Source organism: Odontesthes bonariensis, chromosome 7 (genome assembly GCF_027942865.1).
Source record: "Odontesthes bonariensis isolate fOdoBon6 chromosome 7, fOdoBon6.hap1, whole genome shotgun sequence".
NCBI lineage: Eukaryota > Metazoa > Chordata > Actinopteri > Atheriniformes > Atherinopsidae > Odontesthes > Odontesthes bonariensis.
In genome coordinates, this window is record NC_134512.1 from 27,719,948 (window position 1) to 27,747,516 (window position 27,569).

At 44.1% G+C, this 27,569-nt stretch overlaps 2 protein-coding genes across 2 annotated transcripts; one reads left to right on the forward strand and one right to left on the reverse strand.

The window, feature by feature from the left end:
* Positions 1–1,209: 1,209 nt before the first annotated feature.
* On the reverse strand, positions 1,210–10,864 carry snx1a (sorting nexin 1a). Its single transcript, XM_075470381.1, has 15 exons — positions 10,274–10,864; positions 8,041–8,920; positions 7,511–7,650; positions 7,267–7,342; positions 6,797–6,840; positions 6,441–6,582; positions 6,240–6,318; positions 6,040–6,115; positions 5,701–5,814; positions 5,440–5,533; positions 4,421–4,626; positions 4,157–4,300; positions 3,955–4,035; positions 3,789–3,860; positions 1,210–3,513 (listed from the first exon to the last, which is right to left on the reverse strand). The coding sequence occupies exons 1-15, from the start codon at positions 10,400–10,402 to the stop codon at positions 3,463–3,465; spliced, it is 2,328 nt and encodes a 775-aa protein (XP_075326496.1). The 5' UTR covers positions 10,403–10,864; the 3' UTR covers positions 1,210–3,462.
* On the forward strand, positions 10,223–21,772 carry sv2 (synaptic vesicle glycoprotein 2). The gene is made up of 13 exons (XM_075470382.1): positions 10,223–10,901; positions 12,081–12,179; positions 12,402–12,563; positions 13,522–13,684; positions 13,875–13,996; positions 14,698–14,861; positions 14,941–15,021; positions 15,316–15,414; positions 15,716–15,804; positions 16,191–16,318; positions 17,468–17,563; positions 17,685–17,844; positions 20,778–21,772. Exons 1-13 carry the CDS (start codon positions 10,808–10,810, stop codon positions 20,959–20,961), a joined length of 1,641 nt encoding a protein of 546 aa, XP_075326497.1. The 5' UTR covers positions 10,223–10,807; the 3' UTR covers positions 20,962–21,772.
* Positions 21,773–27,569: the final 5,797 nt, after the last annotated feature.

Here is a 27,569-nt window from a genome sequence, read left to right on the forward strand (position 1 = left end):
ATCAACATGTCGACACTTATTTCACACAAACTAAGCCAGGATGCAGAAGCAGTGTGTGGAAGTCCTGCCCGACTGCTTCCACAGGACCTACAGAGTGCAGGTAGCTGCCCGGGGCAGCCCAACATCCACAGCTCACAGATGGCTGCATCCTTGGGTGAAGATGCTGAATCTTTGGATAAAAGCCTCTGTTAAATGGACATCGTGTAACAAGGGAAGAAGCTGAGGGTACATTTCCAAACTATTTCCTGTCAGTCGTTCTACAGTTAGTAAGGGTGCTCTTTTTCACATGACTGCATGCCAGCAGGGCTCTGTAATGGACTCACTTCAGAAATGACCAGAGACGGATCTTATGCTGTATACACACGAACAGTTTGAACCTTTTTCTCTCTGCTGCAGCATGTGGGATCTTTTTCTGTTCTTTTTAAAGCGCAGACTCCTGTTCGCATTTGTCGGCAGGGCTTAGAGGTATAGACTTCTTTAATATGAAACCCCACGTTTTTCAAGGGACCACCTCACTGGAGCTGAGGGTTCGCCACGAGGTCCAAACCATTCCTTCGCCTGAAGAAGTGAGAGGCCGGTTTAAGCTGCGCTTTAAAAAGGAAGGAAGCCTTTGATTAGATGAAACTGAGGATCTGAAGATGAAGAGCGACCTGTATCAGAATGATGGAAAGAAGGAACACGCAGAAGTCTCACAGCGCTAAGATTTCAAACTCGCGTTTCCTCGAACAGAGATGGTGTTCCGTCTTTGAAAATGAGGATTTAGTTCACATACATCTGGATCATATCTGAAGTCGTATCCAAATGACCCCTCTCTAACAGGCAGTAGCATTTCTGAGGAGTTTTAGTCAAGTTAAACTATTAGAAAAAAATGATGCTTATTTAAAACTTTACTCAATACTAATATCTCTACAACCCCAGTTCCAAAAATGTTGGGACGCTGTGTCATCAAATTCAAGATGAGCAATTTCTCACGACAAAATCTCACCTTTTTTCATGTTCCCCATGTTTTAGTGATAAAACAATGGTGTGAGATTTACAAATCAGTTCATTGTTTTTTTTTTATTCCTGTTTTACACAGCACTAACTTATTTTTTTCTCAATTGGGGTTGTTGTCATTTCTGGCCCTTTGAACCTATAACCATGCACAAACTCTGCTTCACACAGCCTGAGAAATGACTCCGGTAAGAGAGACAAGAAACCAAACTGAAGTTTCAAAGTGTAAACAGTGCAACTTTTATTGATTCGTTTTAAAAGAAAATCTCTATGACACAGTGAACGTTGTCGAGTGGTGACGTGCTGCCACGCAGTCGGTTTTAATTACGTGAAACGGCAAGTTAAAAACAAGTATGAGCCCAATTGGAAGAGGGAAAAGAAAGGAATCAAACGTCTGACAGTTAAATGATTACTCCCTTCTGGCTCTTCTGACCACGCAGCTGTTCGTGCATGTTGCATTCCCCCCCCCCGAAACAACTGACTGCAATTCAATCACGCAAGTTGTTCAAGGCAAAATGCCAAAAGAAAGAACATTCATTGATTCACTGTAAATGAAAGAAACCGTGTGGATATTCCGTGTAAACAAAGGTCGATGTTCATCTTAGAGGTCTAACAAGTTCCCCATAACTTCAGGAGCAATTTCAAGCTGGCAGTCGTCTACGTCTGAGATCTTCCTCGCTTCCCGCGGTGTCACTAATGTGCAGAAGCTTCAGCAAACAACCTCACAATGCAAAGTGGTGCCGCAATCACCATTAAGCCACTCTGCACTATCATCTGTGAGGAATGACGTACCATTATGACAGTAACTGATCCAAATGAACACCTCTGAAGTTGGCTTCGGATACAAAAGGTCCATTTCGCTGCTTTTTTTTTAAACATTTATACCACACTACGATTATCTCTTAAATAGTAAGAATCTTAACATGGAGATATACGAAACCTTGTTGCTCTTGGTGAATATAAATGAAAAAGCCTTTATTTGGGGGAGGGGCATCATACAGACCATCTAAGACCAGGTTGACTGAAGAAAACAAAAACGGTACTTAAAAATGATCGATTCTGGACTGGATTATCTTGGATAGAAAAGACTTTAAAACACAGCTTGTGACTTGTGAAACCCAAACCATAAACTGTGTTTTATACGGGGGCGTGGGGGGGGGGGGGGGGGGGGCACACACACCACTGTCAGAAGTGAAAAAACAACAACAGCGGTCCCGGGAAATAGCTGCTGCTTTGGGCTATCTGACAAAACAGTCCCCGCCTTGGGAGTAATTCACAAGAAAACCAACTGTTTCTCTACACTTCCTGGAGGGACTAGGTCACCCCGGCGGCTTTCATCTCACGACTAAACCGTCAAACCACCTGCTGAGGCCTGAACCGAACCGAGCGGCCTGGTGTTTACTGGACCCTTCTCAGCCACCGTCCACGGTGAAGCTTAAACGCTTGCTTCGCAACATCACGCGGCGGTGACGCAACAGAAACACGCTCAGACGCGATCACCTGTTTCAAGTCTGTGCAGCAGAGTTGTTTTTTTTTTACAGGGCGGCCTGATAAGAGGGAGAGCGGTTTTAGGCGAGAACGGTCTTGAAGGAGAAAGCGTGGTTCTGCAACTCGAGCGTTTACGTGACGTCACCGTGTCCGCTCAGGTGCGATCAAAGGCGTCTGCGCTGCACCCACCCGCTTACGACAAAAATAACCACCATTGTGACCACAAGGCACAGACATATATATGGTTTGCATGAAGACTGAAAGCACATTAAACAACATACAAGTGCTGCAACACCACCCGACCCCAGCTGGTTGATCCTGCTCCCATATATCACTCCGCACCCGCTCCCACTCAACGTTACACTACTTTAATCGAAAGGAAAGGCAGGGGGAAAGATGGCTGGTAGAACCACCCGGCTGGTGGAAGGGCTCATAAATGCTATTTTTCTTTTTTCATTTTTTCTTTTAAACTGTTATTTAATCCCTTTGAGTCAGTAAACAAGAAGAAAAGAGCGAGACTTTGGCCACCTTCTTCATCTGGGTCCCCAGAAGCATCCGCCCAGAGAGCAGCCGCGCAGTAAACAACCGAACCACTGCTGATGTGAAGGAGCTCCCGGTCGCACGGGGGGGAGAAAAACCCTGAGAGCATCCGACTCCACCTCTCTCACGTGGAAATCAATGGAATCATTCGTCTACACTTTCCCTCTTTTCATTTGTCCATATCTTTGTATATGCAAACACTCTTTTTGCTCTAATAAGAAAATATCTGTGGAAGGTTAAATGGAAAATATACAATTATTAATACAACAGAATACAGAGCTATATGTTAAGGGTGAATAGAAAAAGAAGAAGAAGAAGAAAAGAATCTGATTGTATCTCCCTTTTCAATGCACACATTTTCCTTGGTTTAAAGGCAAAAAGAGGTAACGTGTATAAGAAGAAGGCAGCCTGTTTGTCGTCCCGTGGGCTGGTGCGCGAGGATTAGGCGATTGCTTTCGCTTCTGGCAGGAACGCCTCCCAGTACTTTATCAGCTGGAGAGAAGAGAGACAAGCGGATGAGGCTCGCATTCTGAACAGATGAGAAGAATCACTGTCAACAAAGAGCTTTTTAGATGGCGGTTGGGATGAGTCGCGCATCAAAGGCTCCTTATATCTGGTGGCATCTGCTTCTTCCCTCACCGTCTGGTTAAATATTTCACTGTTGCTGAACTGAAATCGCACTGAACTATTTCCTACTTGCACCCTTGATTAGTTTGAGCGTATCTGACGCTGAAACTGTCGACCCTTCATGTTTAAGAGATGCTCACCTGCTGCTGGGACTGAAGCAGAGACTCCAAGTACTTGATTATCTGCTTTTTGAAGTTCTTGGTCTTTTCTTTCTGTTGAGAGAAAAAAAAAGGTGGTTTATTATTTTTCGGCTTTTTCCAGCCGCTCTGTGACTGACGTGGACCAAACGCGGATAGAGATCGCTACCTCGAAGCGGACGACCTCCTTGCGCACAGTTGCAGAAACTCTGTCAAAGTCTCTCTCATACTGAGTCACTTTGGCCTCCCACTGAAAAGAGAATTAAATCGTAGAGTCTCAACCCAGAAATAAAGTTCTACAAGACTTCAATACTCAAACATGGTTTGAAAAAGACTTCTTTTCTGTGTGGTGCTTTTGGCCCGTGTTGTACCTCGGCGATCTCCTCTTTGGCCAGCTGCAGCTTGTCCGGCTTGTTGGCCCACAGCAGCTTGGCCTCCGTCTCCCTCTTCTTCTGCAGCGTTGTCTGAGCGTCCTGCCAGCGCTGCCACGCCTTCATCCGCTGGTCAAAAGACCCCTGCAGGCCCCCCCACACGCAGAGACAATCAGAACCTGTAGCTGCAGCTTCGTGTCACAACAACGGGGAACGGAAACGTGGCTCGTTTTGGGCGGTAATGGACAGAAATGTTCTCAGTACCCTCACGGCTCCCAGCAGGCGGATGTAATCTGCGATCATCTCCGCAAAGCTGAAGGTGTCGTTCGCAGCTTGGTCCTGGTGCAGCTGCTCCATCTTGTCCTCCACCTCCGCCAGCTGGGAGAGCGCTCGGGACAGGCCGGTGTTGTCCTCGGCGCTGCCCAGCATGGCCGCGCTTTTGGCGAAGCTCGCCGTGTTCAACGACAACTCTGGAGGACGGACAAGTTCACCGTTAACGCGAAGCGAGCTTTCCAAGGAAAACAAGTGACTTCCTGTTCTGAGGGGGCGGGGCTTAGATGACATCAGCATATGACCACATAGGATCGTCGGGCATCCAACATGGATGACTCATACCAAGTTTGGTGCAAATTGAAATTTAAATGTGAAAGTTATAGCGTTTCGTTTACGCTGGCGAGTACGCAAAGTTCGCCGCTTGGCCAAGCCCCCTAAACATGCTCAAAAACTCAAGATTTTGATTACTTTTGCTCCCCCATCCCTTAACTGCATACCGACCAAAGAGGAAGTCCGTAGCTCAAAATCCCTAGCAGGAGTTCGTTAAAATACGAGGTGTGTAAATCTGAAAAATGGCCAACATTTGCCCTTTGACCCAAAATGGCCGCCTCCTTCTACATTTTAGAGCATACCTCCAAGAGACTTTTGTTCTTGATTTGAAGCGTTCTACATACATACCGCGTTTCAGATCTCTATGATGTACGGTTCGGACTATCTCACGTTAGGGGGCGCTGTAGAGCAGTTTGGCAGGGGACAATTTTGGGTAAAGTTTGGTGAGTTTTTGAATACGTTTAGGCCTCCCCATTTGCGATTCCGCATGGAGAAGAAAAAGAAGCCGGCATAATAATAATAATAGTGAAATCCAATAAGCCTTCGCAGCGCTTAGCTGCTCGGTAATAAAACAGCCCTCGTGCCAAAAGGGCATAAACGCGTTTCATGATTCTCAAAACATTTGGTTTTTGAAGGATGTGGTTGTTGGTCACTTCATAACAAGCTCGTGATCGACTCACCTTTTCTGTGAACGACCAGCGATTCGACCAGCGCGTGGAGCTTCCTGAACTGCTGGTCTGCAGACTCCACCTCCTGCAGCTTCTCCTCGAACCACTGCAGCGAAAACACACGGCGAGTCGGGTTACACGAAGAGTTACATTTTGCACGAGAAGCCTCAAAATAACACAAAATGCCCAACAGACCCATAGACTCCGACACAAAAATCAGAGAAAATGTAGTAGGAAAAACAGCTGGGAGCGTCAGGAGCGCCCGGAGCTCACCACATCCGACTCGTTCATCTTGATGGTCATTTTACTGACGGCGTCCGTCGCTTTGCTGATCATCTTAAGGAAGCCGGCGCCGCTCAGAGCCTGAGTGCTCACTGCTCTGGGCAACTAAAGACACGCGTTAAAACATTGTCACACAGCAGTCAAAAAAAAAAAAAAAAAAAAAGTAAATGGAAGGAAACACGGAGCTAAAAGGCAGGAAAATAACGCATCGTCTGAGCGTTTCCTGCTGGATGCGATGAAGACAGTTTGCTCAGTAAAGTGTTGCGTGGTTTTCTAGCATTAAGCCTGCGGCCACTGACTCGGGCGGGAAAGTAAATAAACATGGCTCACTTCCTCTTTCTCCAGGAACTCTCTGACGTCAGGATCTTGGAGAAGTGATGGGTGATTTACCACCCTCTGGAGATACCTGAGAAAACACGGGGGGGGGACACACCAAAAGCTTCATGTTTCCGGCCTTCTTCGTAGCAGTTTGAATTTGGTAGAAATTTGAGAACCAGACTATCATCCACACTCATTCTCCCTCTCTTTACCTTTCCAAAGCACCTCTTCTTCTCTCAACAAAGTCTGCAGACGAGGAATCTTCCTTCCCCACCTTCACCTTCGTCATCCCTGCACGGGACAGTATTCACTCTCGCAGCTGATCTCACAAGCTTGCGTAAGAAAAAAAAACTGAAGGGACAAAACGAACGAAAGAGGGAGACAGGAGAGACAGGAGTGCCAGTCGGCGTTACCCAGGATGCTTTTCTCCGGCGGTGGAGGCACGATCAATCCATTTGGTCCGTGTTTTTCGCCGAGCTTCTCGTAGAGGCCGAGGAAGTCACTGAAGCGCCGCCTCACTGTGAACGTCTTGCTGCGGAACACGGGCAGCGTGGTCTGAAACGGGCAGATTTTTCATTTTTATTCCTCCAAGCTTTTGGAACGGAGACGAAATTCACATATTTGATTCAAAGCAGCGCACTTCATATTACTGCTTCTAAAAGAAGAGCTACGACACACTGAGCGTTGCCCAGGGTAACCGCAGCGACTTCCTCAGAACGTCGGATCAAGTAAAACGATGTTTACTGGGGAGTTTTTTTGGTTTTTTTACCTGCGTGGATACTTTATAGGCCATGTAGGCGTTCATTCCATCCCCTGGAAAACAACAAAGAAAGAAAATCAAAGCCCACATCCGATAAATAGTTCCTCAAAACTCTAAAGAGCCTCTGTTGTTTTTTCTTTCTTCCTCACGTGCACGGATGAGCCGAGCTACAGTTAAAGGAAGACCCGTTCGGCCGTCTGACAACAGTAAGAGAAAAATGCGTGAACGGGAGGAGCTTTGCTGGGAATTAACGTACAACCCGAAACTTTACCGTTTCTACAAAAAGATGCGTTCTGGAGAAGCTGATTTCCATGTTTACGTGCATTTGAAAAGTCAAGATTCAAATTGCAGATGATATAAATACTCGACTCAAACATACTCGGAGGAGCCACCAGTTTGCAGCCTCACTGTGATGCATTGAATAAAGCTTGGGTAGTTAAGCTTTCAAACTGGCAACAGGATTAATACGCCGGCCTCACCTATTTTTTCAGGATCTTTCACAGAGACAAAAATGTCAAATTTGTCTTCCAGTTCTTCCTCTTCCTCTTCTTCCAACTGAAACAAATATGAAACAGAAAGTTAAAAAAAACTGGCTCCAACTTCCTCCTGTTGGAGGTCATGGGCAGAGATGGCCAGTGATGCCGGATGCTGCTTTCTGTAGTCACATTAAGAGTTTCCCTCACACGTGTGTGTGTGTGTGTGTGTGTGTGTGTGTGTGTGTACCTCTTCCAGGGCAGCAGACTGTGGCTTGGCCAGGCTGGCAGCTGCTGAGAGGGAGGTGGAGGCGGAAGCAGACGGTTTGGCAGTTGCCTCTTTTTTTCTCTCGTTCCGCGGACTGTCGAGAGAAAGCTCCACTGTGGCTTCTGTTAAATGGGAAAAGTAACAGGAAAGAAAAAGAAATTTTTTAATTTTTTTAAAAAAAAGCTAATTATAAAGCATCTCTAATAACTCACTTCCAGAGCAGGCTGAAAATCCAAAATGTCCTGTCCCAAACATGCGAATTCAGAACTTGCCAATCACACTCAAATAACACCTCTGAGTCAAATCTTTCCGAAGCTGCTCTATATAAACACGCCCTACTGAATCTCACTAAGGTTGTCCTGAGAAACGTATAAATATAAAACCTATCTGTGTGTAAAGATCCATTCTTGAACTGAACATGTGATAAAACGCACTGAGGTCAGGGAAAAGACAGTAAAACTGGCCAAAAATCCCCAAACAATGTAGCCAAAGAGTTAAAAAGCGGGACCCACCAGCAAATATATCCGTCTCCTCCTCAGAGTGGACTCCATTGGTCTTGGAGTTGACAGCACTGGTGTTGCTGGCGCTTGGCGCCGTGGTGAGGGCCTCCTCAGTGAAGATGTCTGCCGGTTCTGTGGGATTACTGTCTCGCAGAGGCCCCCCGACAAAAGCAGCAGGAGCAGCGGCGGCGGCTTTGACTGGGACGGACTGCTCCTTCGGCTCTCTGCTGACGCTTTTCTTTGAGAAGGCTCCCAGGGGCTCACCGAACAGCTCCTCGTCGGGATCGTCGAAGAGGCTTCTCTGAGGCTGCTTGGCAGATTTAGACTGCTGTGCTCCCGCGAAAATGTCGCTGCCGTCGTCCTCGAACAGATCCATCACTGCGCCGCTGGCTTTTGTGGCATTAGTGGAAGGAGCGTCACCGAGGAGGTCAACCAGGGGGTCAACCAGGGGGTCAGCAATCTCATCACCAGACGAATCGCCGCCGAGGTCGATGATTGGAGCAGAGGAAGCCGCTTCCAGTATAGGATCGCCTCCCGTTTTCCCATCAGCGGGCGGAGCCGTCCCGCTGCCGGTAACTTCACCTTCATCCGTTGCTGCCTCAACAGCAACCTTCACCTCCTCTCTCTGTTCTTCAGAGTCGCCTCCCAGAATGTCGACAAAATCATCCGAGGGTTCTTCCGAAGGGATTTCAGCGGCAGCGTAGCTTTCGACGGTGACGTTTACGTTGTTCGTCAGGTCCTCGAATTCTTCAGCGGGTTCGCCGGCGTCCTCGCTGGCTGCTTTACTTTGCGTTTGGATGCTGAGAGGCTCAATTAAAGGGTCGCTCACGGTGTCGCTGGATTGACTGGCGGATGATACTGTGGTGTCCTTTTTGGGCAGAGGAGTATTGCTCTGGAGAAAAGAGGAGGTATTATCATTATTATCATTCATTTACTCCCAAGCCGTACCATTTAGCTGAGAGCAGCAAAAACAATAACTAACAGCCGCTAAAGAATTATTAAACTAATGCTGGAACATATTCTACACTTCATGCATCCCCGCTGTATGTTCTTGAAGGACAAGCCAATTAGGGAAGGAACTTCATGAGTTACAAGACATCAATCAGCATAAACACTATGGCTGGGATGTCTCCTTTTTAAAATCTGCAGAGCGCCACCCACAGACGGTGAAATTATAACTGAAGTGGTTCAGCTCGTTTGGAGACGTCGGTTTGGACAGTTTTCACTTCTCTACAAACTTCCCTGGGGCACACACCGTCAAAAAAAAAAAAGAAAGAAAACGCAAAGGCACCTCTTCTTCTCTCAGCAAAGTGCGCTTTGGGTGCAGTTGCTTGAGCAACACAAATGAGCAAATGGATCAAATGTGCAGCAGCTACATCAACATGTGCTTCAAATGGAAAAAAAAAGAGGCACTCGTCCATCTGCCAAAACACTACTTCAGCTGGAAGCTGTAAACTGTGACATCTCTGCTGAGTAATGTCCTCCCAGGCACTAAAGAAAAGAAGAAAGAAAAAAAAACTCAAAGGCAGCAACTTTCCAATCTGAACTTTGACAGTGGGAAAACATCCGGGTTCTCACCATGTGACCACAGCGTACTCACATGACAGCAGGCTGCCTGCGCCAGCTTGTGATCCTCATTGAAAGAGAGGCAGAATTTTTTTCACCCACTGACAAAACACGCAAATAACATAATCCCGCTCCCCAACAGTCAAACCTAAGAAATCTCCTTCTGTGAGCAGACTGCTGCTTGCTTCAGCCATGCATGGCCTGGGAGTCTGCACAGCCCCGACTCAGAGCCAGCGCACAGAGAACACCCAAGTATCATTTACCAAATGGGAAGTTTCATATGACTCGGTTTGTAAACCAAATCACGGCATTGTGTGGTTCACAATGCAACTCTCAGGAAGACATTAAACTGGGGCGTTTGCAGCCTGAAGCAGTCAAAGTGACAGAGGGCAGCTCCGAAAGAGTTTCTCCAACAAAACCTCTGACTGCACAGGTACAATAAAAGCTGCGAGACTAACATTACCAGAGAGCAGCTTGTGTGTGCAGCGGTTACTGAGGTTTTCAGTCATGTTAAAATGTTGCTCAACTAAAAAAAAAAAAACTTTTACGAAAAAGTGCCTCGTTAGCTTTCCTCGCGGACCGTAGCTGTTGCCTCCCCGTGCAGAGAGTTCCTATCAGTTAGCCAAATCAGAGGCGGGATAGCTAGCATGGAACTAGCGTAAACTCCATTGACACATACTGCGCTCATGAAAAGGTCCTCCCCGTCGTCTTCATCACTGTCTCGGTCGCCGACCTCTTCAGAGTCCAGCACATCTTGGTCTTCTGAATCGGGGAAAGGAGGAGGACTACGCTCGGAACTCGTCGCCATCTTCAGTCTTTTTTTTTTTTTTTTTCCAAACACAAGGGGAGGTAAACGTTACCTCCTCCGCTCACAAACGCACGCGTCGCCTTGAGTTAGCTGCTAACGTTAACCCCGGTGAGGCCAAAGCTCCGTCACTCCCTGTGGTGGTGGTGGTGGTTTCAACTCGACGTCGTTGCACTAAACCAAACAGACGAGCGGAGGAGAGACGCCGCTCAGGACGTGCAAGCTGCAGCTGTGCTTTTACTTCCTGGTCCTCCTTCTTGCCAGTTTAGCGTCAGCGTTTAGCTAGCCAGCGGGCTTGGCAGTCATGGGACCGATGCAGGGGTAATTGGTGTGGCGGTCCAGTAGAAGTTAGCTAACCTTTCCACAGCTCAGTGTCCATATTAGACACATCCGACTTTCAGGGGGAGGATGTCCCGTAACATGAGCAACGGGGATGTGGATGTGCGGCAGCCTCTTCTCGCAGAGGAACAGCTGGATCCATGCGTCCTGGACTCAGATGAAGGTAAACTCCATCACCTCTTTACGTCATCTCAGCTCAGTAAGTGATGGACGAGTTTTGTGACCCTTATGGGCGAATAAATGTAGTGCTGTGCGATCGTGTGTACCGAGCGACAAGGACCTTTAAGGCTTGAAAAAATGTCTGCGGAAATTATTACTCAGTTGCGGGGAACTTATCCCGAAGTGTTTAGATTAACTGTTGCTTTATACTTCTCACCCTCCACCTCCACCAGACTCTCTCATCGTGTCTCTGTGGCTGCCGTGACACAGTTTTTAAAACTTAGGGATATTTCTTGACACGTTTCTTTATTTTATTTCTTGATTTCACAAAAATATCAAATTTTCCGTCTTGTTTGTCATTATTATGATTGAATTATTTTTGTTTGTTTGTTTTTAATTCAGTGAAAACAACCACACATGACCACTACTGCTTTACACTTGAGCTGATCTTTTTTGTTATATATGTATATATATATATACATATATACACATTCAGTTCAGTTTTTTTTTCAGTTTATAGTGTTTTGTTTATCCCCAAAAGGGCATCGCTAGGGTATAAATCACAAGTGAATAGTAATTTAGAGGAGAACAAATGGTCATCATAAAGAGTTGTTGTGTAAGGCCCAATGACCTTGTGTACTGGCTGTTATTGTGTGGAGCTGAAGAAGCCTCTCCCTGAAGGCCCTCTGTTGTTTAATCACTGTGTTATGTAGTTCTCAGTAACAGCTTGTGTAACATTCGTCCTTTTTCAAAATGTTGATGTTTGGAGGAGTCCCCAACACAGAACCAGCCTTTTTATCAACCTGTTCACCTTTTTTGTTTGGCGTTGTTTCTTTGACTTCAAGTAAATTCATGGGTGTTTTGTTTTTTTTTCCTTCTTTTGTGACGTTTTACAGACAGTTAGATTATGTGACAGTTTCAGCTCTAGAGTAAAGCATCATTGTCTTTATTTATCAGTTAATGATTGTGCTCATTTAAGATAGTCAGCAAATTAGTCTGTAAATACACCATGTAAACAACATGAAATCAACTCAGATATCGAATGTTTGTTTTTTTTCAGGATTAAAAATTTTGACTCAAGTTTTGGCTCGACACGTGATTCCACATTGAACAGTCTGAAGAATGATGAAAAATGTCCACCAAAAATTTCTGCCTGTGCTATCTATCCTTTCCTGAATCACAGGTGAAGTCATTTTCGACAGGAGGGCATCGGGGGTCGAACGTGAAGCCCGTGGGAACAAAACGAGAACACTTACTTATGAGGAAGCAGTCGAAGAAACAGGTAGTCTAAAGCAGGCATTGGGGCTTTGTGTTTGTAAAATGACAAATGGCAGTTTCATCTAGTAGAAGATTTGTAAACAACCAGAAATATGACGGCTAACAAAATATTGGGTTGAAGAGTTGTTTTTCTGCCACATTGGATTGTATTTTTTGGTCATGTAGGGGAAAAAATGGATAAATTTCCTCTCTGTTTGTTCACTCCTTGTTCTGGTCATGCTTTCAGGTTTTGGTTTGTTCCACTGGCTGCTGCTGGTGGTGTGTGGTTGGGCTAACGCCAGCGATGCCGTGGAGATTCTCTGCGTGTCTTTTCTCCTGCCAACAGCACGCTGTGATCTGCTGCTGAGCTCCTCAGACATGGGCCTGCTCACCGCCAGCATTTTCCTCGGTGAATCATTTACAAAAACGTTTTAACTCCACTCAACAGGAAAAACCTCTATATTTTTCAAATTGATTCATGGTTTAGAGCAAAAACACCCACTTCTTTGGTTTTCACATGTTCAAACGAGAGATTCTGCTTCTTTCTCTGCCACACAGTGTCATCATTGTAAACCGAACATCTTTATGTTTCTTACTGATGCTCTCACTGAACCAACAGGCCGTGGTTCTTTCTGATGTGAATGGCAGTTTTTTACTTCTCTTTCATCGATTTGTTATTTGTGTTGCTCAATATGTGTTGCAAAAGCACACAAGACCTTTTTGAACCCCTGCTCTTGTTTGAATGTCCTTTATTGACATGCACTACCGCTCAATGCAACCAAGTACTGTGCCAAATTGACCAAATCCACCAAACGCATGCCAAGGACCAAGTAAAACCTTTTATGACTACAGTCGTGTAGAAGCAAACATTACCAAAAATCTCAAGCATCCCTGTGCTTGCCCTTCTAAGCTATTGCATATATAACATTAACATTTATACAATTCAAAGGTTTTTGTTGGTGGATTTCTACTTTTAGCCCACTAACAGAATAAGAATACACACATTCCCTGTCTCATGCTAAGCTAAGACATGCTAAGCTAAGACATGCTAGCTACCCTCTGGCTGACATATGTGAGAAATGAAAACAAGAGTGACTGAAATTCCCAATATGTTTAACCAGTCATTTTTAGGTGGTGAAAAGATGAACACATTTGTGTAAAAAAATTAGTTCCACTTAACACGCATCTCCTTACAAAAAGAGGCAGCGCTGAAAGAAAAATGTAGGCTATGACGTGTATGCTGCCAAGCTAACGAGAGAACTACAGGAGAAAAGGTCTGAATAAAAAGTTGAAAAGAAAACACAACTGCAACAGATATTTTTGTTCCACACTTTAACTGTATTGCTTGTAATTGTTTCCCTTTTTAGGAATGATGGTGGGTGGCTACGTGTGGGGATATCTTGCTGACCAGAGGGGGCGCCGCAAGGTCTTGGTCGTGTCCCTGACGATCAACGGGCTGTTCGGAGGTCTTGCCAGCTTTGCTCCGTGGTTTTGGCTCTTTCTGCTGCTGAGGTTTATCAGTGGCATTGGGTGAGCACAGGGTTTTTATATCGGCACGTTTGCATACTCGCATGTAGTCATTTGGCCTGGAGCTAAAGCCCACACACTGAGTCCTTGTTCCTGCAAAGCTTAAATGTTACTTACTACGAAAGGCCTTTTAGATCAGAAAATCGCAGAATATAAAGACGGTTCAAATACTCCCACCGCTGTTTCCTCGTAGGGTCGGCGGGTCGATCCCCGTCATCTTCTCCTACTTCTCAGAGTTTATGCCTCGTTTGAGGAGAGGCGCGATGATCAGCGCTCTCGCCACTTTCTGGATGGCAGGAAACATCCTGGCTTCAGGTTGGAATGGACTTTTTTCAGCTTCACTTCACCGTGGGTTTTTCTGTCCATGTTCTTGGACTGAAAAGTCACAATTTGAGCGCCTCATTCTGTTGACATTTCCACTATTTTTTACGTTTGTTTTTATTAGGTACTATGTTTATGTTGAGGTGAGATTCAGACGTGGGAAAACGGCATATGAGGAGAGAGAAAGAAATATAACGCTACTGAGGTCCTACCAGACTCAGACCGGGGCAGATTTTAGACCACATAATCCATTTGAACTTCAGCATCTCTTCAGTAATAATTTTGACTGTATCACCACTAGCTGTTGTCAATTGGAACTTCCTGTGGAAAAGTTGATTTTGATGCATAACAAACACAAGGATCTAGAACAGAGATGTCCACATCCGGTCCTCGAGGTGCTGCCGTTCTGCAGGGTTTAGATGTTCCCCTGCTTCAACACACCGGATTCTGATCAATGCATCATAAGCAGGCTTGTGCAGAACTTAACAATCTTTTGAAGAGATCCATTTCATCTGAATCAGGTGTGTTGAAGAAGGGAAACGTCTAAAACCTCCAGGACAGCAGGACTTTGGACATCCCTGAGTTAAAGCACTAAATTCCACGAGCAGGATCAATTCAAATGGACCAGAATGATGAAATGGAAACAGTTTTGCTCGTTTCTCTTTAGGACTGACTCGGTGTGTCTTTATCTGCAGGTTTGGCCTGGATGGTGATTCCCAGAACCTGGGCCCATGTCTCTCTGGGATTTCTGGACTTCCAGAGCTGGAGGTTATTTGTGGTGCTGTGCTCTGTCCCCAGCATCACCTCAGCCCTCCTCTTCAAGCTGCTCATGCCGGAGAGCCCAAAGTTCCTGATGGAGGTATGAAAAGGTCTCGGTTGTCGTGACGCCCTTTCTGTCCGAGTTGTCTTTGAGACGTTTTGTTTCTTGTCTCTGCCAGGCCGGCCGAGAGGAAGAGGCGATCCACGTCTTCAGACTGATGTTTGATCTGAACATAAAGGGGAAAGGCAGGGCTTTCCCGGTATGCAACACAGGCTGATGTGCTGTACATGACTTGTTACTAGAGTTTTGAACACACATTTGCTTTACATGAACCATGCAATTTAGCGAAAATAATTAAAAAATCCCCCTCAAAACTGAAATGAATCAAAGAATCGCACAAAAAAAAGATGAAACATGCAGGGAAATCAAAGGGGAAGTGGTGTCTGTAATCTGTTCGTATGTGGTTTGCTTTAGTTCTGTAAATGTTTCCCCACGCTGCGGCGTATCGATCTACTCACTGTGCAGAGACCGTCATCTTGATCTCTTTTTGAAGGAATTTGGCTTGTGCACAAGCTCCAAGCGAAGAGAGGAACTGGAGGAGATCAGAGCTCGAGGCCCGCAACAAAGAAGTTTCACAAGAACTTTGAAAAGGGTAAATGTTGTAAATGCATTACAACATCAGATCTGCATCCCCCTCTTTTTTTTTTTTTTTAGGTTTTAAAGCAGTCTTAAAATAAAAGATAATTGGATGTATTTTCACATGAAAGCAAGAAGGCCAGCAAGTTTTTTTGTTTGTTTTTTTTCAGTCAATTCTGCGTTAAATCAACAAGTCGTCAACAGTTTTGTAAGGAAGAAACTCTTAATGATAAGAAAATGTCCTTTATTGTGCCTGTTGTTGTTGTTAGAATCACTGATGTGTTAATAGCAGGCAATGTCTTTGGCTTAACTTGCAGGTCTTGGTGCCCATTAAACAGATTTTCAGTGGTCCTCTCAGATCCAGAAGCATCGTCCTGCTCATCATCTTCTATTGCATCTCTTTCGGGTGAGAATTCTGGGCGCCTCCAGTGCCGTGACTCTTTGGTTCAGCTCTCTGACCTGAACCCGGCGGTTCTCCTTTGTGTCGCCCTGCAGCCAGGAGGGATTGTGACTGAAATGCCGGGCGAACGCGGCTGATGTAATAACTCTACATCAGGCAGCTCTGCAGTGAGAGATAACTGTTAGGGAGGGATTTTATCTTCAACAGCCAGATATGTTCCTTAACAGTAAAAAGTGCTCTGAAAGAGGCCTCATACTGAAGCACAGTGAACCTGCTGCAGGCTCCAGTTTGGCTTTTTCTGGACAGTTGGCTGTTTAGAAGACGATGCCTGACTAACTGTGTCCTCTATTCTGAATCTAAAGCTAGAATTTCTTATTTCCCCGTGTGTTTAGCTACTACGGGCTGTGGATGTGGTTCCCCGAGCTATTTGAGCGAGTTGAAGACGGTGGCTCTCCTTGTTCGAACGTGTCCCTCCCGTCTCCTCTCCACAACCAGAGCTGTTACCCAGTCAAGACTGCAGGTGGGTTTCTGGGACTATAAGAAAAATGTTCTGCTTGTTTATACAGGTAGCTCATCTTAAAGGGATAGTTTGCCTCTTTTGACATGAAGCTGTATGACATCCCATACTAGCAATATTATTTATGAACATTTTCTTACCCCCCGCTGCGTCCTGTGAGCCGAGTTCCAGCTGAGTTTTGGTGTTGACAAAGGTAGTCCGGCTAGTTGGCTGGGGCCGCAAAAATAAAGCGTTTTGCTTCTCAAAACAATATGTGTTCAAAAGAGTAATACATTTGCATCACAAAATCGTTCATCCAGAAAAAGTCAGACCTCACAATCGCTTGGCGCTATTTTCTCTCCCTTCATATCACTACGGGCTGTGTAGACCGAGCAGTCCCCTGCTTCCCAGCAGTAAACACCGTAACAGGTGCGGCTGTCGGCAGGCAGCAGCACGCAGTGATGGAAGGGAGAGAAAATAGCGCCAAGCGATTGTGAGGTCTGACATTTTCTGGATGAAAGATTTTGTGAGGCAAATGTATTCCTCTTTTGAACGCATATTGTTTTGAGAAGCAAGACGCTTTATTTTTGTGGCCCCAGCCAACTAGCCGGACTACCTTCGTCCACGCCAAAACTCAGCTGGAACTCGGCTCACTCTACGCAGCAGGGGGTAACAAAATGTTCATAAATAATATTGCTAGTATGGGATGTCACACAGCTTCATGTCAAAAGAGGCGAACTATCCCTTTAAATATTAAGACAACCTGCTGTTGTGGGTATTGAGAAACTCGATTGAGAAGATTGGATATTAAAAAAAATGGCAGAATTGAGCAAGTTATGCAAGTTCTGAACTTTCAAAAAGGTTCATCAAGTCATATTCACAGCCAGCCTATTTCTAATAAGCATGTTTTTAACATACATTTGGAATTTAATCAGATTTGATTTTTTTTTTTGTCATAATATGAGTAATGAGTAATATGATAACATATCATGTTATGTATACGGTTTAGAAGTCATCAGTTTCCTCTTTTTTTTTTATGTTTTTGTTGGTTTAAGTATCATCAACCTGAGCTTTACAGTCACATGTACCAGATAACACCCGTAGTTCCTGTTTTGAAAAGAGACTCCTGCTCTTCTCCCCCCTTTTGTTGTGTGTGTGCTCTCCACCTCGCAGTGTACATGGAGGGCTTTGTCGTTGCCGCGTCAAACTTGCCAGGCAACATCTTCACCATTCTCGTGATGGACAGCACCGGAGGGAAGTCGCTGCTTTGTGAGTCGGCGGGCCATGCGGCGTCGTTCGCATAGCATCATCAGCACTTGCTCGATCAACAGCTGCTCCATTCAAATGTTGGACAAAAGAAGAATGTCTCCCTGTTTGTTGTGTCCTCCAGCCGGCAGCCTGGCAGTGTCCAGTCTGAGCGTCTTCCTCATCTATGTGGTTCAGACCAAAGCTCAGAGTCTGGGACTCTCGTGCGTTTTCAGCGGAGTTTCTGTGATCGCCTGGAACGCCCTGGATGTGGTGGGAACTGAGCTCTATCCGACCCATCTACGGTAACCAGTCTCAAAGACTGTCTTTCTTATTTATTTATTTTCAAATTTACCAAAAGGCTCCCAACAAAGGCAGTTCTATTATTATTGGTTTTCCATGTCCAAACACCTCATGTGAAGAATGTACCGTAAATCCCCGGACTATAGAGCGCACCTGAATACAAGCCACACCCTCTAATTTTAAAAAGAAAATCCATTTTGTATATTCATCTTGTAAAGGCCGCACCGGATTATAAGCCACGGGTGTCCACATTGTAATGTGAGATATTTACACAGAAAGATGTGACGTGAGGATTTTTAAACGTTTAATAAAATGCGTAATTTAACATAAAGAATACAAACTGCAAATGCTTTTTTTTTTTTAACAGCGCCAGTAAAACGGCTGGTTAAAAAAAAAAGAAAAGCCAGTCGCCTACCAGGAAAAGTCATTGACCGCCTTCTTCATCTTGTTCTGCCAGATTGATCGCCTTTAATTTAAAAGCTGCATTCTATGCATTTCTTCGTTTGTTTTCCGTGTTGAGGGTGAGTAGCAATGACCGATTTCCAACAATTTAGAAGTGTAAGTGTGTTTGATTTATCGTATAATTTCACTGGACCACTGTGAACTATTCGTTCACTTTATTGGTCTAATGTTACGAGGCAAAATGTTTTTGGCGGCATGAAAAAAAAAGAAGAAAAAAAAACACATTAGCCGCACCGTTTTATATTCAATTCAATTCATTTTTATTTATATAGTGCCAAATACAACAAATGTCATCTCAAGGCACTTAAATAATAAAGTCCAATTGAAGCCAATTGGAGTTCAATTCATTGTAATCATAAGTCATTTAAAAATAATCCAATTCATTCACATAGAGCCAATTTAAAAAACAATTTCCTAGCTAAGGAAACCAACAGATTGCACCGAAACTTGTCTTGAGTCCAATCTCCCGTCCTGAGCGTGCCTGAGGCGACTGTGGAAAGGAACGACTCCCTTTTAACAGGAAGAAACCTCTGGCAGAACCAGAACCAGGAAGGGCCGTCTGCCTCGACCAGCTGGGGTTTGAGAGGACAGAAAAGAGGGGACAACAAACACTGTAACACCATTCAAAGGATACCTGCTGGAACAGGGAAACACGAGTTAATGACCACAATAATGTCACAAGTACATAATATCATTCGAGAAATTAAACGGGGGAGTAAAGTGAGGAAGGGTGTGATAGATGAGGCCCCCAGCAGGCTGGGCCTATAGCAGCTTAACTATGGGATGTTTCAGGATCACCTGAGCCATCCCTAACTATAAGCTTTATCAAAAAGGAAAGTTTTAAGCCTGGTCTTAAAAGTGGAAAGGGTGTCTGCTTCCCGGACATTTACTGGCAGCTTATTCCACAATAGAGGGGCCTGATAACTGAAGGCTCTGCCTCCCATTCTACTTTTAGAAACTCTGGGAACCTCAAGTAAACCTGCAGATTGGGAACGAAGTGCTCTGTTAGGAAAATATCTTACAATGAGATCTTTAAGATATGATGGAGCTCGGTCATTAAGAGCTTTATATGTGAGGAGAAGAATCTTAAATTATATTCTGAATTTAACAGGGAGCCAATGAAGAGAAGCTAAAACTGGAGAAATATGATCTCTCCTGTTAGTTCTCATCAGAACTCTGGCTGCAGCATTTTGGATCAGCTGAAGGTTTTCCAGAGAGTATTTGGGACAGCCCAATAATAAAGAATTACAGTAGTCCAATCGTGAAGCAACAAATGCATGGAGCAGTTTTTCTGCATCACTCTGAGACAGGATGTTCCTGATTTTAACAATATTACGAAGGTGAAAGAAGGCAGTCCTAGAAACCTGTTTTCTATGTGCGTCAAATTTTTTTCAATTCAGTTTTATTTATTGAGGTGGGATGAGAATCAGCACCTCCAAATCTGAGACCATGGTCTTCGGCCGGAAAAGGGTGGAATGCTCTCTTCGGGTCGGGAATGACATCCTTCCCCAAGTGGAGGAGTTCAATTATCTCGGGGTCTTGTTCACGAGTGAGGGACGAATGGAGCAGGAGATTGACAGACGGATCGGTGCGGCGTCTGCAGTGATGCGGGCTCTGCACCGGCCCGTCGTGGTGAAGAAGGAGCTGAGCCAGAAGGCGAAGCTCTCGATTTACCGGTCAGTCTATGTTCCTACCCTCACCTATGGTCACGAGCTGTGGGTAGTGACCGAAAGAACGAGATCGCGAATACAAGCGGCCGAAATGAGTTTCCTCCGCAGGGTGTCTGGGCTCTCCCTTAGAGATAGGGTGAGAAGCTCGGTCATCCGGGAGGGGCTAGGAGTAGAACCGCTGCTCCTCCGCATCGAGAGGAGTCAGATGAGGTGGCTCGGGCATCTGGTTAGGATGCCTCCTGGACGCCTCCCCGGTGAGGTGTTCCGGGCCCGTCCCACTGGGAGGAGGCCCCGGGGAAGACCCAGGACACGTTGGAGAGACTATGTCTCTCGGCTGGCCTGGGAACGCCTCGGGGTCCCCCCAGAAGAGCTGGAGGAAGTGGCCGGGGACAGGGACGTCTGGGTCTCTTTGCTCAAGCTGCTGCCCCCGCGACCCGATCCCCGGACCAGCGGAAGATAATGGATGGATCTTTTATTTATATAGCGCCAAATACAACAAATGTCATCTCAAGACACTTAAATAGTATAGTCCGATTCAAGCCAATTGGAATTCAATTCATTGTAATCATAATTATTTTCAAAATAATCCAATTCCAATATAATATGAATTTTATTTCATATGTGAGTCAAATGATAAATTCTGATCAAAATGAACTCCTCACTGTAGTACGAGAAGCCAAGGAAGCCAACTTACGGTAGTTTGTCAGAGGGCTGAAAAGGAATGAGTAGACTGAATGAAACGAGGTGTCCGACGCCACAGCTGCCCACGCGCTCTCACCTGCTCTTTCTTTTCCTCCTTCCAGGTCCTCGGCTCTCGGGTTCTTCACAGGAGTGGGCCGAGTGGCGGCCATCACGGGAAACATAATCTTTGGCAAGTTGGTGGACACCAACTGCGCCGTCCCGGTCCTGCTGGTGTCCGCCCTGCTGCTGACCGGAGGACTGGTGGCTCTGCTGCTCCCGCAAACCAGACACGCCGAGCTCACCTGATCGCTCACGTTTGTTTTGGGCGAAGAAGCGAAGGGCCAACGCCCCTTAGGGAAGCGGACCGGAGGACTGCTGCTTTGAACGTTCTCTGAAGTTTCTGGTGCTTTCTGCCCAACTCCCTGTGCCTATTTATGTTGCCTTATTTAGAAATGCCAACAAATCCAGAGACGGGCATGCAGGTGAGCTACACCAGAGCTCACGAGGACTTAGACCCTCGCCGTCAGCAGTAACTTTAAAGGGGTTTGTTGGTATTTGAGTTTAGTGCTGGAGACGTTTGTGTCTGTTTTTGTCACACGATGACAACGCATCCTCACAGATCTTTCAGGGGTTTATGTGCCACGTCCGATTATCTCGTGACTTAAGCTTTTCTCTGATGGGCTATTAAAAAATATATGCACACATTCCACATCTTTCCCACGTTGTGTGGTTAACGTCGTAATTTACACTCTCAGAAATAGGGGTACAGTACGAGTCCTTTTTTGTCCCCTGAGGTACAGTCTATACTAATGTACCCCCTAGTGTTAATTATTACCTATATGTACCTTTTTTTTCTACATGCTGGGGTACAATAGACAATAGACAGTCTGTGTTAGGCTACTTCAGTACAAAACTATACCTTCTGAGGGTACTGCCCCAGTGACAAGCCATTGTACCCCTGAAGGTACAATTCTATACTTTATTTTCTGAGAGTGTACAGTTAGAGAAAATAACTCTCTCAATTTAGAAAAGGAACCAAACATGTTTCACTGTTTTTTACATTTTTGTTGAATAAAAAAGTGCTCTTTTGTGCGTGTGTGCGCACGGCAGATTTTCAGCCGACCCGGTCTCTCATTTTCTTGCACAAACTGGACCGCGCAGGTTCAGTTCATTCCACCGGGAAAAAAAAACACAAAGATCGTACATTTCAGATCACAGTCGTCGTGACCATGTGATCGATGAGCTCTTATTCCCATCGGGGCTTTTTTCTTTCTTTAGATAAACAAGGCGAGGGCAAGTTTATTTGCACAATTCGGACGCACGGCGATTCAAAGTGCTTTACTGCTACATAAAATCACAGAAAGGCAAATAAGATCATTCCATAGAATATGAAAATATTCATCAATTAATTTAATTAAAAGCGAAGTGCAGATTAAATACTTTCAGTTGTCTATGCACAGCTGAGTAGAGTTTTCTGCCTGGATTTGAACTTTGTCAGAGTTGAGGCCTTAATGTTTGCTTTTGTTTAGAAAATTTGAATAATTTACAAATTGAGAGCTTTAGACAAGAAATCCCTCTTACATTGTCTTTGAATTCAGATATTGTGGCGAAAACGTCAACCGCCAACATCTCAAAGGTCTTTCTCACAGTTAAGCCACGTGATGGCGCAGTTTATTCTTGCATTCATTAAAGAACTCTTTTCTCAGGTCACACTGACATGTTGCAGAATCAATTCAATCAGTCAGTTTCAAACGAATTGTCACCACGTGGTTACTCTGACACCAAATGCTGGGAGGCGAGATGCTCAGTGGTAGATTTCAGAGGTTCTCAGGAGCTAAACTGTTTAAATACTTTATCTGTAGAAGGAAACATGCTTTTATGCCTACACATAGTCAGGCTCCTCCTGACGAAGCTAACTTTGAAACATTTTTTTGTTCCCAGTGACAGTGACATGATGTAAAAATCAGAGAAGTCCCGATCAGAATATTTGATGATTCATTTATTAACAGACGAGCTCCTTCTTTTAGACGAATGAACCAACCTGTTGGAACTATTCTGTCTGAACAACAGTGTTCACAGTGATGCAGTGTCAACACATAATGTCAATAAAGTTCAGTCAAACTGAACAACAACCTTTGTTACACATGATCAATCCTGTTCAAGAACGATAGGAATCCGATTAGTTAGATTGATTAGATTTTTTTATTTTTTTTATTTTTGATTGATTTGAATATATAATAAATTAATAAGTATATACAAAGATAAATTTATAGTAAATATATAAAAATATAGATATATAATAAATAAATATAAATATATGATAAATAACTATATATAAAAATATAAATATTTATAATAAGTATATAAAAATGCAAATGTATAGTAAATATATAAAAAATATAGATATATAAATAAATATGAATATATGATAAATAACTAAATGTATAAAAATATAAATATCCATTTTTGATAACCGCTGAATCTGTTGGTCAGGTCAATTTTAGAGACACCAATTAACCTAACATGCATGTTTTTGGACAGTGGGAGGAAACCGGAGTACCCAGAGAAAACCCACGCAAACACGGGGAGAACCTGCAAACTCCACACAGAAAGGCCCCAGCCAGGAGTTGAACCTAGAACCTTCTTGCTGTGAGGTGACAGTGCTAACCACCACACCACCGTGTAGCCCATATCAAAATATAAATGAATAAAAATATAAATATATGATAAATATATAATAGATAGCTAGAAATAAAGATGGAAAATAAAGAAAGAAGAATAGAGAAGAAGGGTGTGGTGTGGCAGGTGGAGGAAAGGTAGAGAGGGCAGGGGCGGGCCGACCGGGCAGGCGCCCGGGGTGGCATCGCGGGAGGGTGAAAAAAAACGGATTTTGCCCGGGGCGTAAATTGGTGTCGGACCACCACTGAGAGAGGGAATAGAGTTATGTTAGATAGAGGGGAAGTGAAGAGGTGAGGATGAGGAAAGATGAAGACCATTACTTTCACTCATTACGAAACCACTTCCTGATTCTCCCTCCCTTCCTCTGCTTCTCTTCCTCTGTGTGACTTTCTTTTTCTTGTGGGGCCTTCTGTCTTTCCTCTCTGTCTGTCTTTTCCTTCTTGCCTTTACTTTTTTTCCTCCTCCAGAAGCCCCTCCTCTTTTTCTCCTTCTCAATCTGTTTCCTCTCCAGTTCACTTTTTAGTGCCAGCAGGCATTTCTTTTCCTTCTCCACGTCTTTCTTTTGTACTTCCAGTCTTTGTACTTCCCAGTGTAACACTCTACTCTCCATCTCGTGTGTATTCTTTTCTGCCTTCATTTCATTTTGTTCGGCGTAAATCTGTAACTTTACGTCACCGATTTCTTGTCTGTCTTCCTCCAAATCTTTAATAAGCTTATCCAGTAGTGTCTTTTTGCGTACTACTTCTTTCTTTTCGGCCCCTAATTGTTTTCTCTCCTCCTCCATTTCTTTTTGGAGTTCTTCCCTCTCCTTTTTCTTTGCCTCTTCTAGCTGCTTTTTCTCCTTCTCAACCTCTTTTTTCATGTCCTCCAGTCTTTTCTTTTCTTTTGCCACTTCACTCTTCTCCATTTCTTTCCTCTCCCTTTTAATTTTTGTCTTTTCCTCCCTGACTTTTTCCATGGCCTCTTTCACTCTGTTCTTCACTTCCTCGGTTTTATTCTTTTCCTGATCTACCTTTTCCTTCTCCTCCTGCAGCACTCGGTTCTCCTCCTCAACTTCTTTCTTTGCTGCTTGAAGTTTTTCCTTTTCTGCTGCCAATTCTTTTTTCTCCTTCTGCAGTTCTTTATTTTCTGCCTCCATCTTTTCTTTTGCCTCTTCAACCTCTCTCTTTGCCTCCTCCAATTCCTTCTTAACGGCTTCCAAACTTTTCCTCTCGTCAGCCATTTCTTTTTTCTCCAGCAGCTTCCTTTTCTCCTCTTCAAATTCCCTCTTTTCCATCAGTCTAATCTGCTGTTTCCCTTTCTGCTCCTCGAATTCTTTTTTCTCCATCTGGAGTTTTCTTTTGTCCTGATTGAGTTTCCTGATGGACTTTCTAACTTTCTCCTTCACCTCCTCCAGTGCTTTCCTGTCTGCTTCCAGATTATCCAGCTCAGGTGAGGCGTTGTTTCTCATCACGACAGTGTCTGCTTCCCTTCTCAGCCTACTATTCTCTAACTGAGACTGCTCTAAGGCCTTTCTGACGAAAAGGAGTTCATCAATGATCTCCTTTTCAATCAGCCAGGCACGACAATCGTTGGTTGAATCCTCCATGTTTTTTCAAATGTTGTCACGATGCTGGAAAACAGGGACACAGTCTTAAAGATCTTTGTAACAGGCTGTACGTTGGATAAAAAGTTTGGTAGATGTCTGTAAGAGACTTTTGGTTGTGTTTAAAATTCACTTGACCGTAAATACGAGCTTCAGAGATTCTTAGATCTGTGTCACAGGTATTCGAGTTGATGTGAACTGAACGAGCGTCCCCTCTCAGGGTAGTAGAGCTGCGGAACATGACATCATAAAGACTTCTGAGAGTTCTGGATGATGTCAGCATCAGAAGAAATTAAGCTCCTCCTCTTCGTTGCTATGGTAACAAGTTGTCACAAAGGTAACAATCAATCAATCAATATATGTGATTGACATATATGTTTAACCCTAACTTTTTTTCTCGCCTCATGCCACATTCATCAGGAAATTTAATTTCAATTACACTTAAAAAAATTTAAATCACATAACTTTATATTCTTTGAGGTCAGATCTGATTCTAACCACTTTTCATTTTTTATCACATCTATTCAAATAAACATTTTTGTTGTTGTTGTATGTGAAGGACACAGCACCAGAGATAGAGAGACAGGTTTGCTCAGGCCGCAGGACTGACACAGATCTCGCAGCCATGCTGCTAAATGGTGCTGCCGTTGTGGGAGAAGGATGTCATGACTTCTGGCCTAGTTACATCCTGTGCCTGTTGATCATTGATAGTTAGAATGAGCGTGTTTATGATAAAGTGCGAAAGCTAGGCGCCCCCAGAGAGGGCCACGTACACTTGTTATGATAAAACGGTATAAAAGGGTGTCACAAGATGAGCTCGTCGGACATTTTGTACATTCTGTATGCATATTTGCTGTAACAGTTTGTTCAATAAACTCCCCAATGGACGGCTGACCAACGCGGGATTCGACTCTAATTTCTCCACAACACCGTGTCCCATTCAGTTAGTAAAGCCTCATCTTTTAATTTGAACATGAAAGATTGAAATAAATCGTACTGGAAAAGAATAAATTAAAACTAAAATTACTCTGAAGTGAATGAACATCCATCCATCCTGCTTAATCCAACAGTCACAGGAGGGCTGGAGCCGATCTCAGCTGTCATTGGGCGAGAGGCAGGGTGCACCCTGGACAGGTCGCCACAGGGCCGACACACACGACTATCCACGCTCACACTCACTCCTAGGGACAATTTAGAGACACTAATTGGCCTGACATTAACGTTTTCGGGTGGTGGGAGGAAGCCGGAGTACCCAGAGAGAACCCACTCTCACACAGAATGGCCCCAGCATGGATTTAAACCAGGAACCCTCTTGCTGGGAGACGACGGTGCCAACCACCATGCAGCCCCCATCCATTCTCCATATGTGCTTAATCCTATTCAGCATTGTTGGGGGGGGGGGGGGGGGGGGGGGTTAGACCTAACCCAGGTCTGCCTGGACAGGTCACCAGTCACAGGGCCAACTTAGACAGAAACAGAACTAACAACCGAGCACGTTCATACTCACTCCTGCGGTTAATTCTCCACACAGAAAGCACCAGCCAAGATTTGAAGCGGGAACGTTCTCGCTGTGAGGTAATAGGGCTAACTACCACATCACAATGAAGTATCCATAACAAAGTACACCTACCCTGAAAAGAATGTATACTCCTGTAGTAAGATGTCTCCTGTGATTATTATATTCTCATATGTGACACTTTTGGTTGTGAATCTGTGAGTATTTTATAGTTAATGCTGGTAAAGGTTGACCTTTTTTTTTCTATTTTTTTCTTTAAACATGCTGGGTAGTTTAACTCAGTGGTTCCCAAAACAAAGATAAAGATAAAATGTTTTGTAAAAAGTTGAAAAGAAATGTTGAGATCACCTCGATATAATACATTAGTAGTGCACGGAAACCAATGCAAAATCATTCTGCAAGTTTTAAATTCATAGATTACACAACGAAGATGACACACAGATGGGTGTCCAACTTGATAAAATACAACAGGTTTCCATTTTCCCTGCCAGTCATATTCCTTCAATAATGATATTTAATAATTGTTAGTCTCTTTAAAAAGCACTGTGATGCTGTGGATGATTTTATGTTGTTCGGCAGATTAAAAGACAGAGGATAGGGTTTCATTTGTACTTTTATTTGTACAATAAATAAACTTGTAATACCTCAGGATTACATTTCACAACCACACACAGGGTATGATAAACTGTACTTTGGATATTAGAAAGCCGATGCAGATAGAAATAATGACCAAACATGGATTGTGTTTTGCCCAATGTATCCTGTGAAAGCAGCCTTTTCTTAATTGCATTTTACAATAAATGTATGATTTCTTAGTCTTTACATTCCTCATTATGATTGTGATGCAGTGACTGGAGGTTTCAGGTTAAATGGTAGACAGAGCAACAGGTTTACAAAAACAAAACAAAAAAACAGAAACATGCTCCTTATGATCCTAACTGCTACATTTTCTATCAGTCAAAAATCAATTCACAAATGATGAATGACCTGAAACAAAGATATGATGAAAGTCATGAAGAATTGTTCCTTAAAATTTAATTCCACTATTTAGACCGGTGTAAAGACAAAATAATTATAATCCCAAATTGATACTTTGACATTTTTGGTAAATGTTTGTCTTTGCTATTTTGCAAA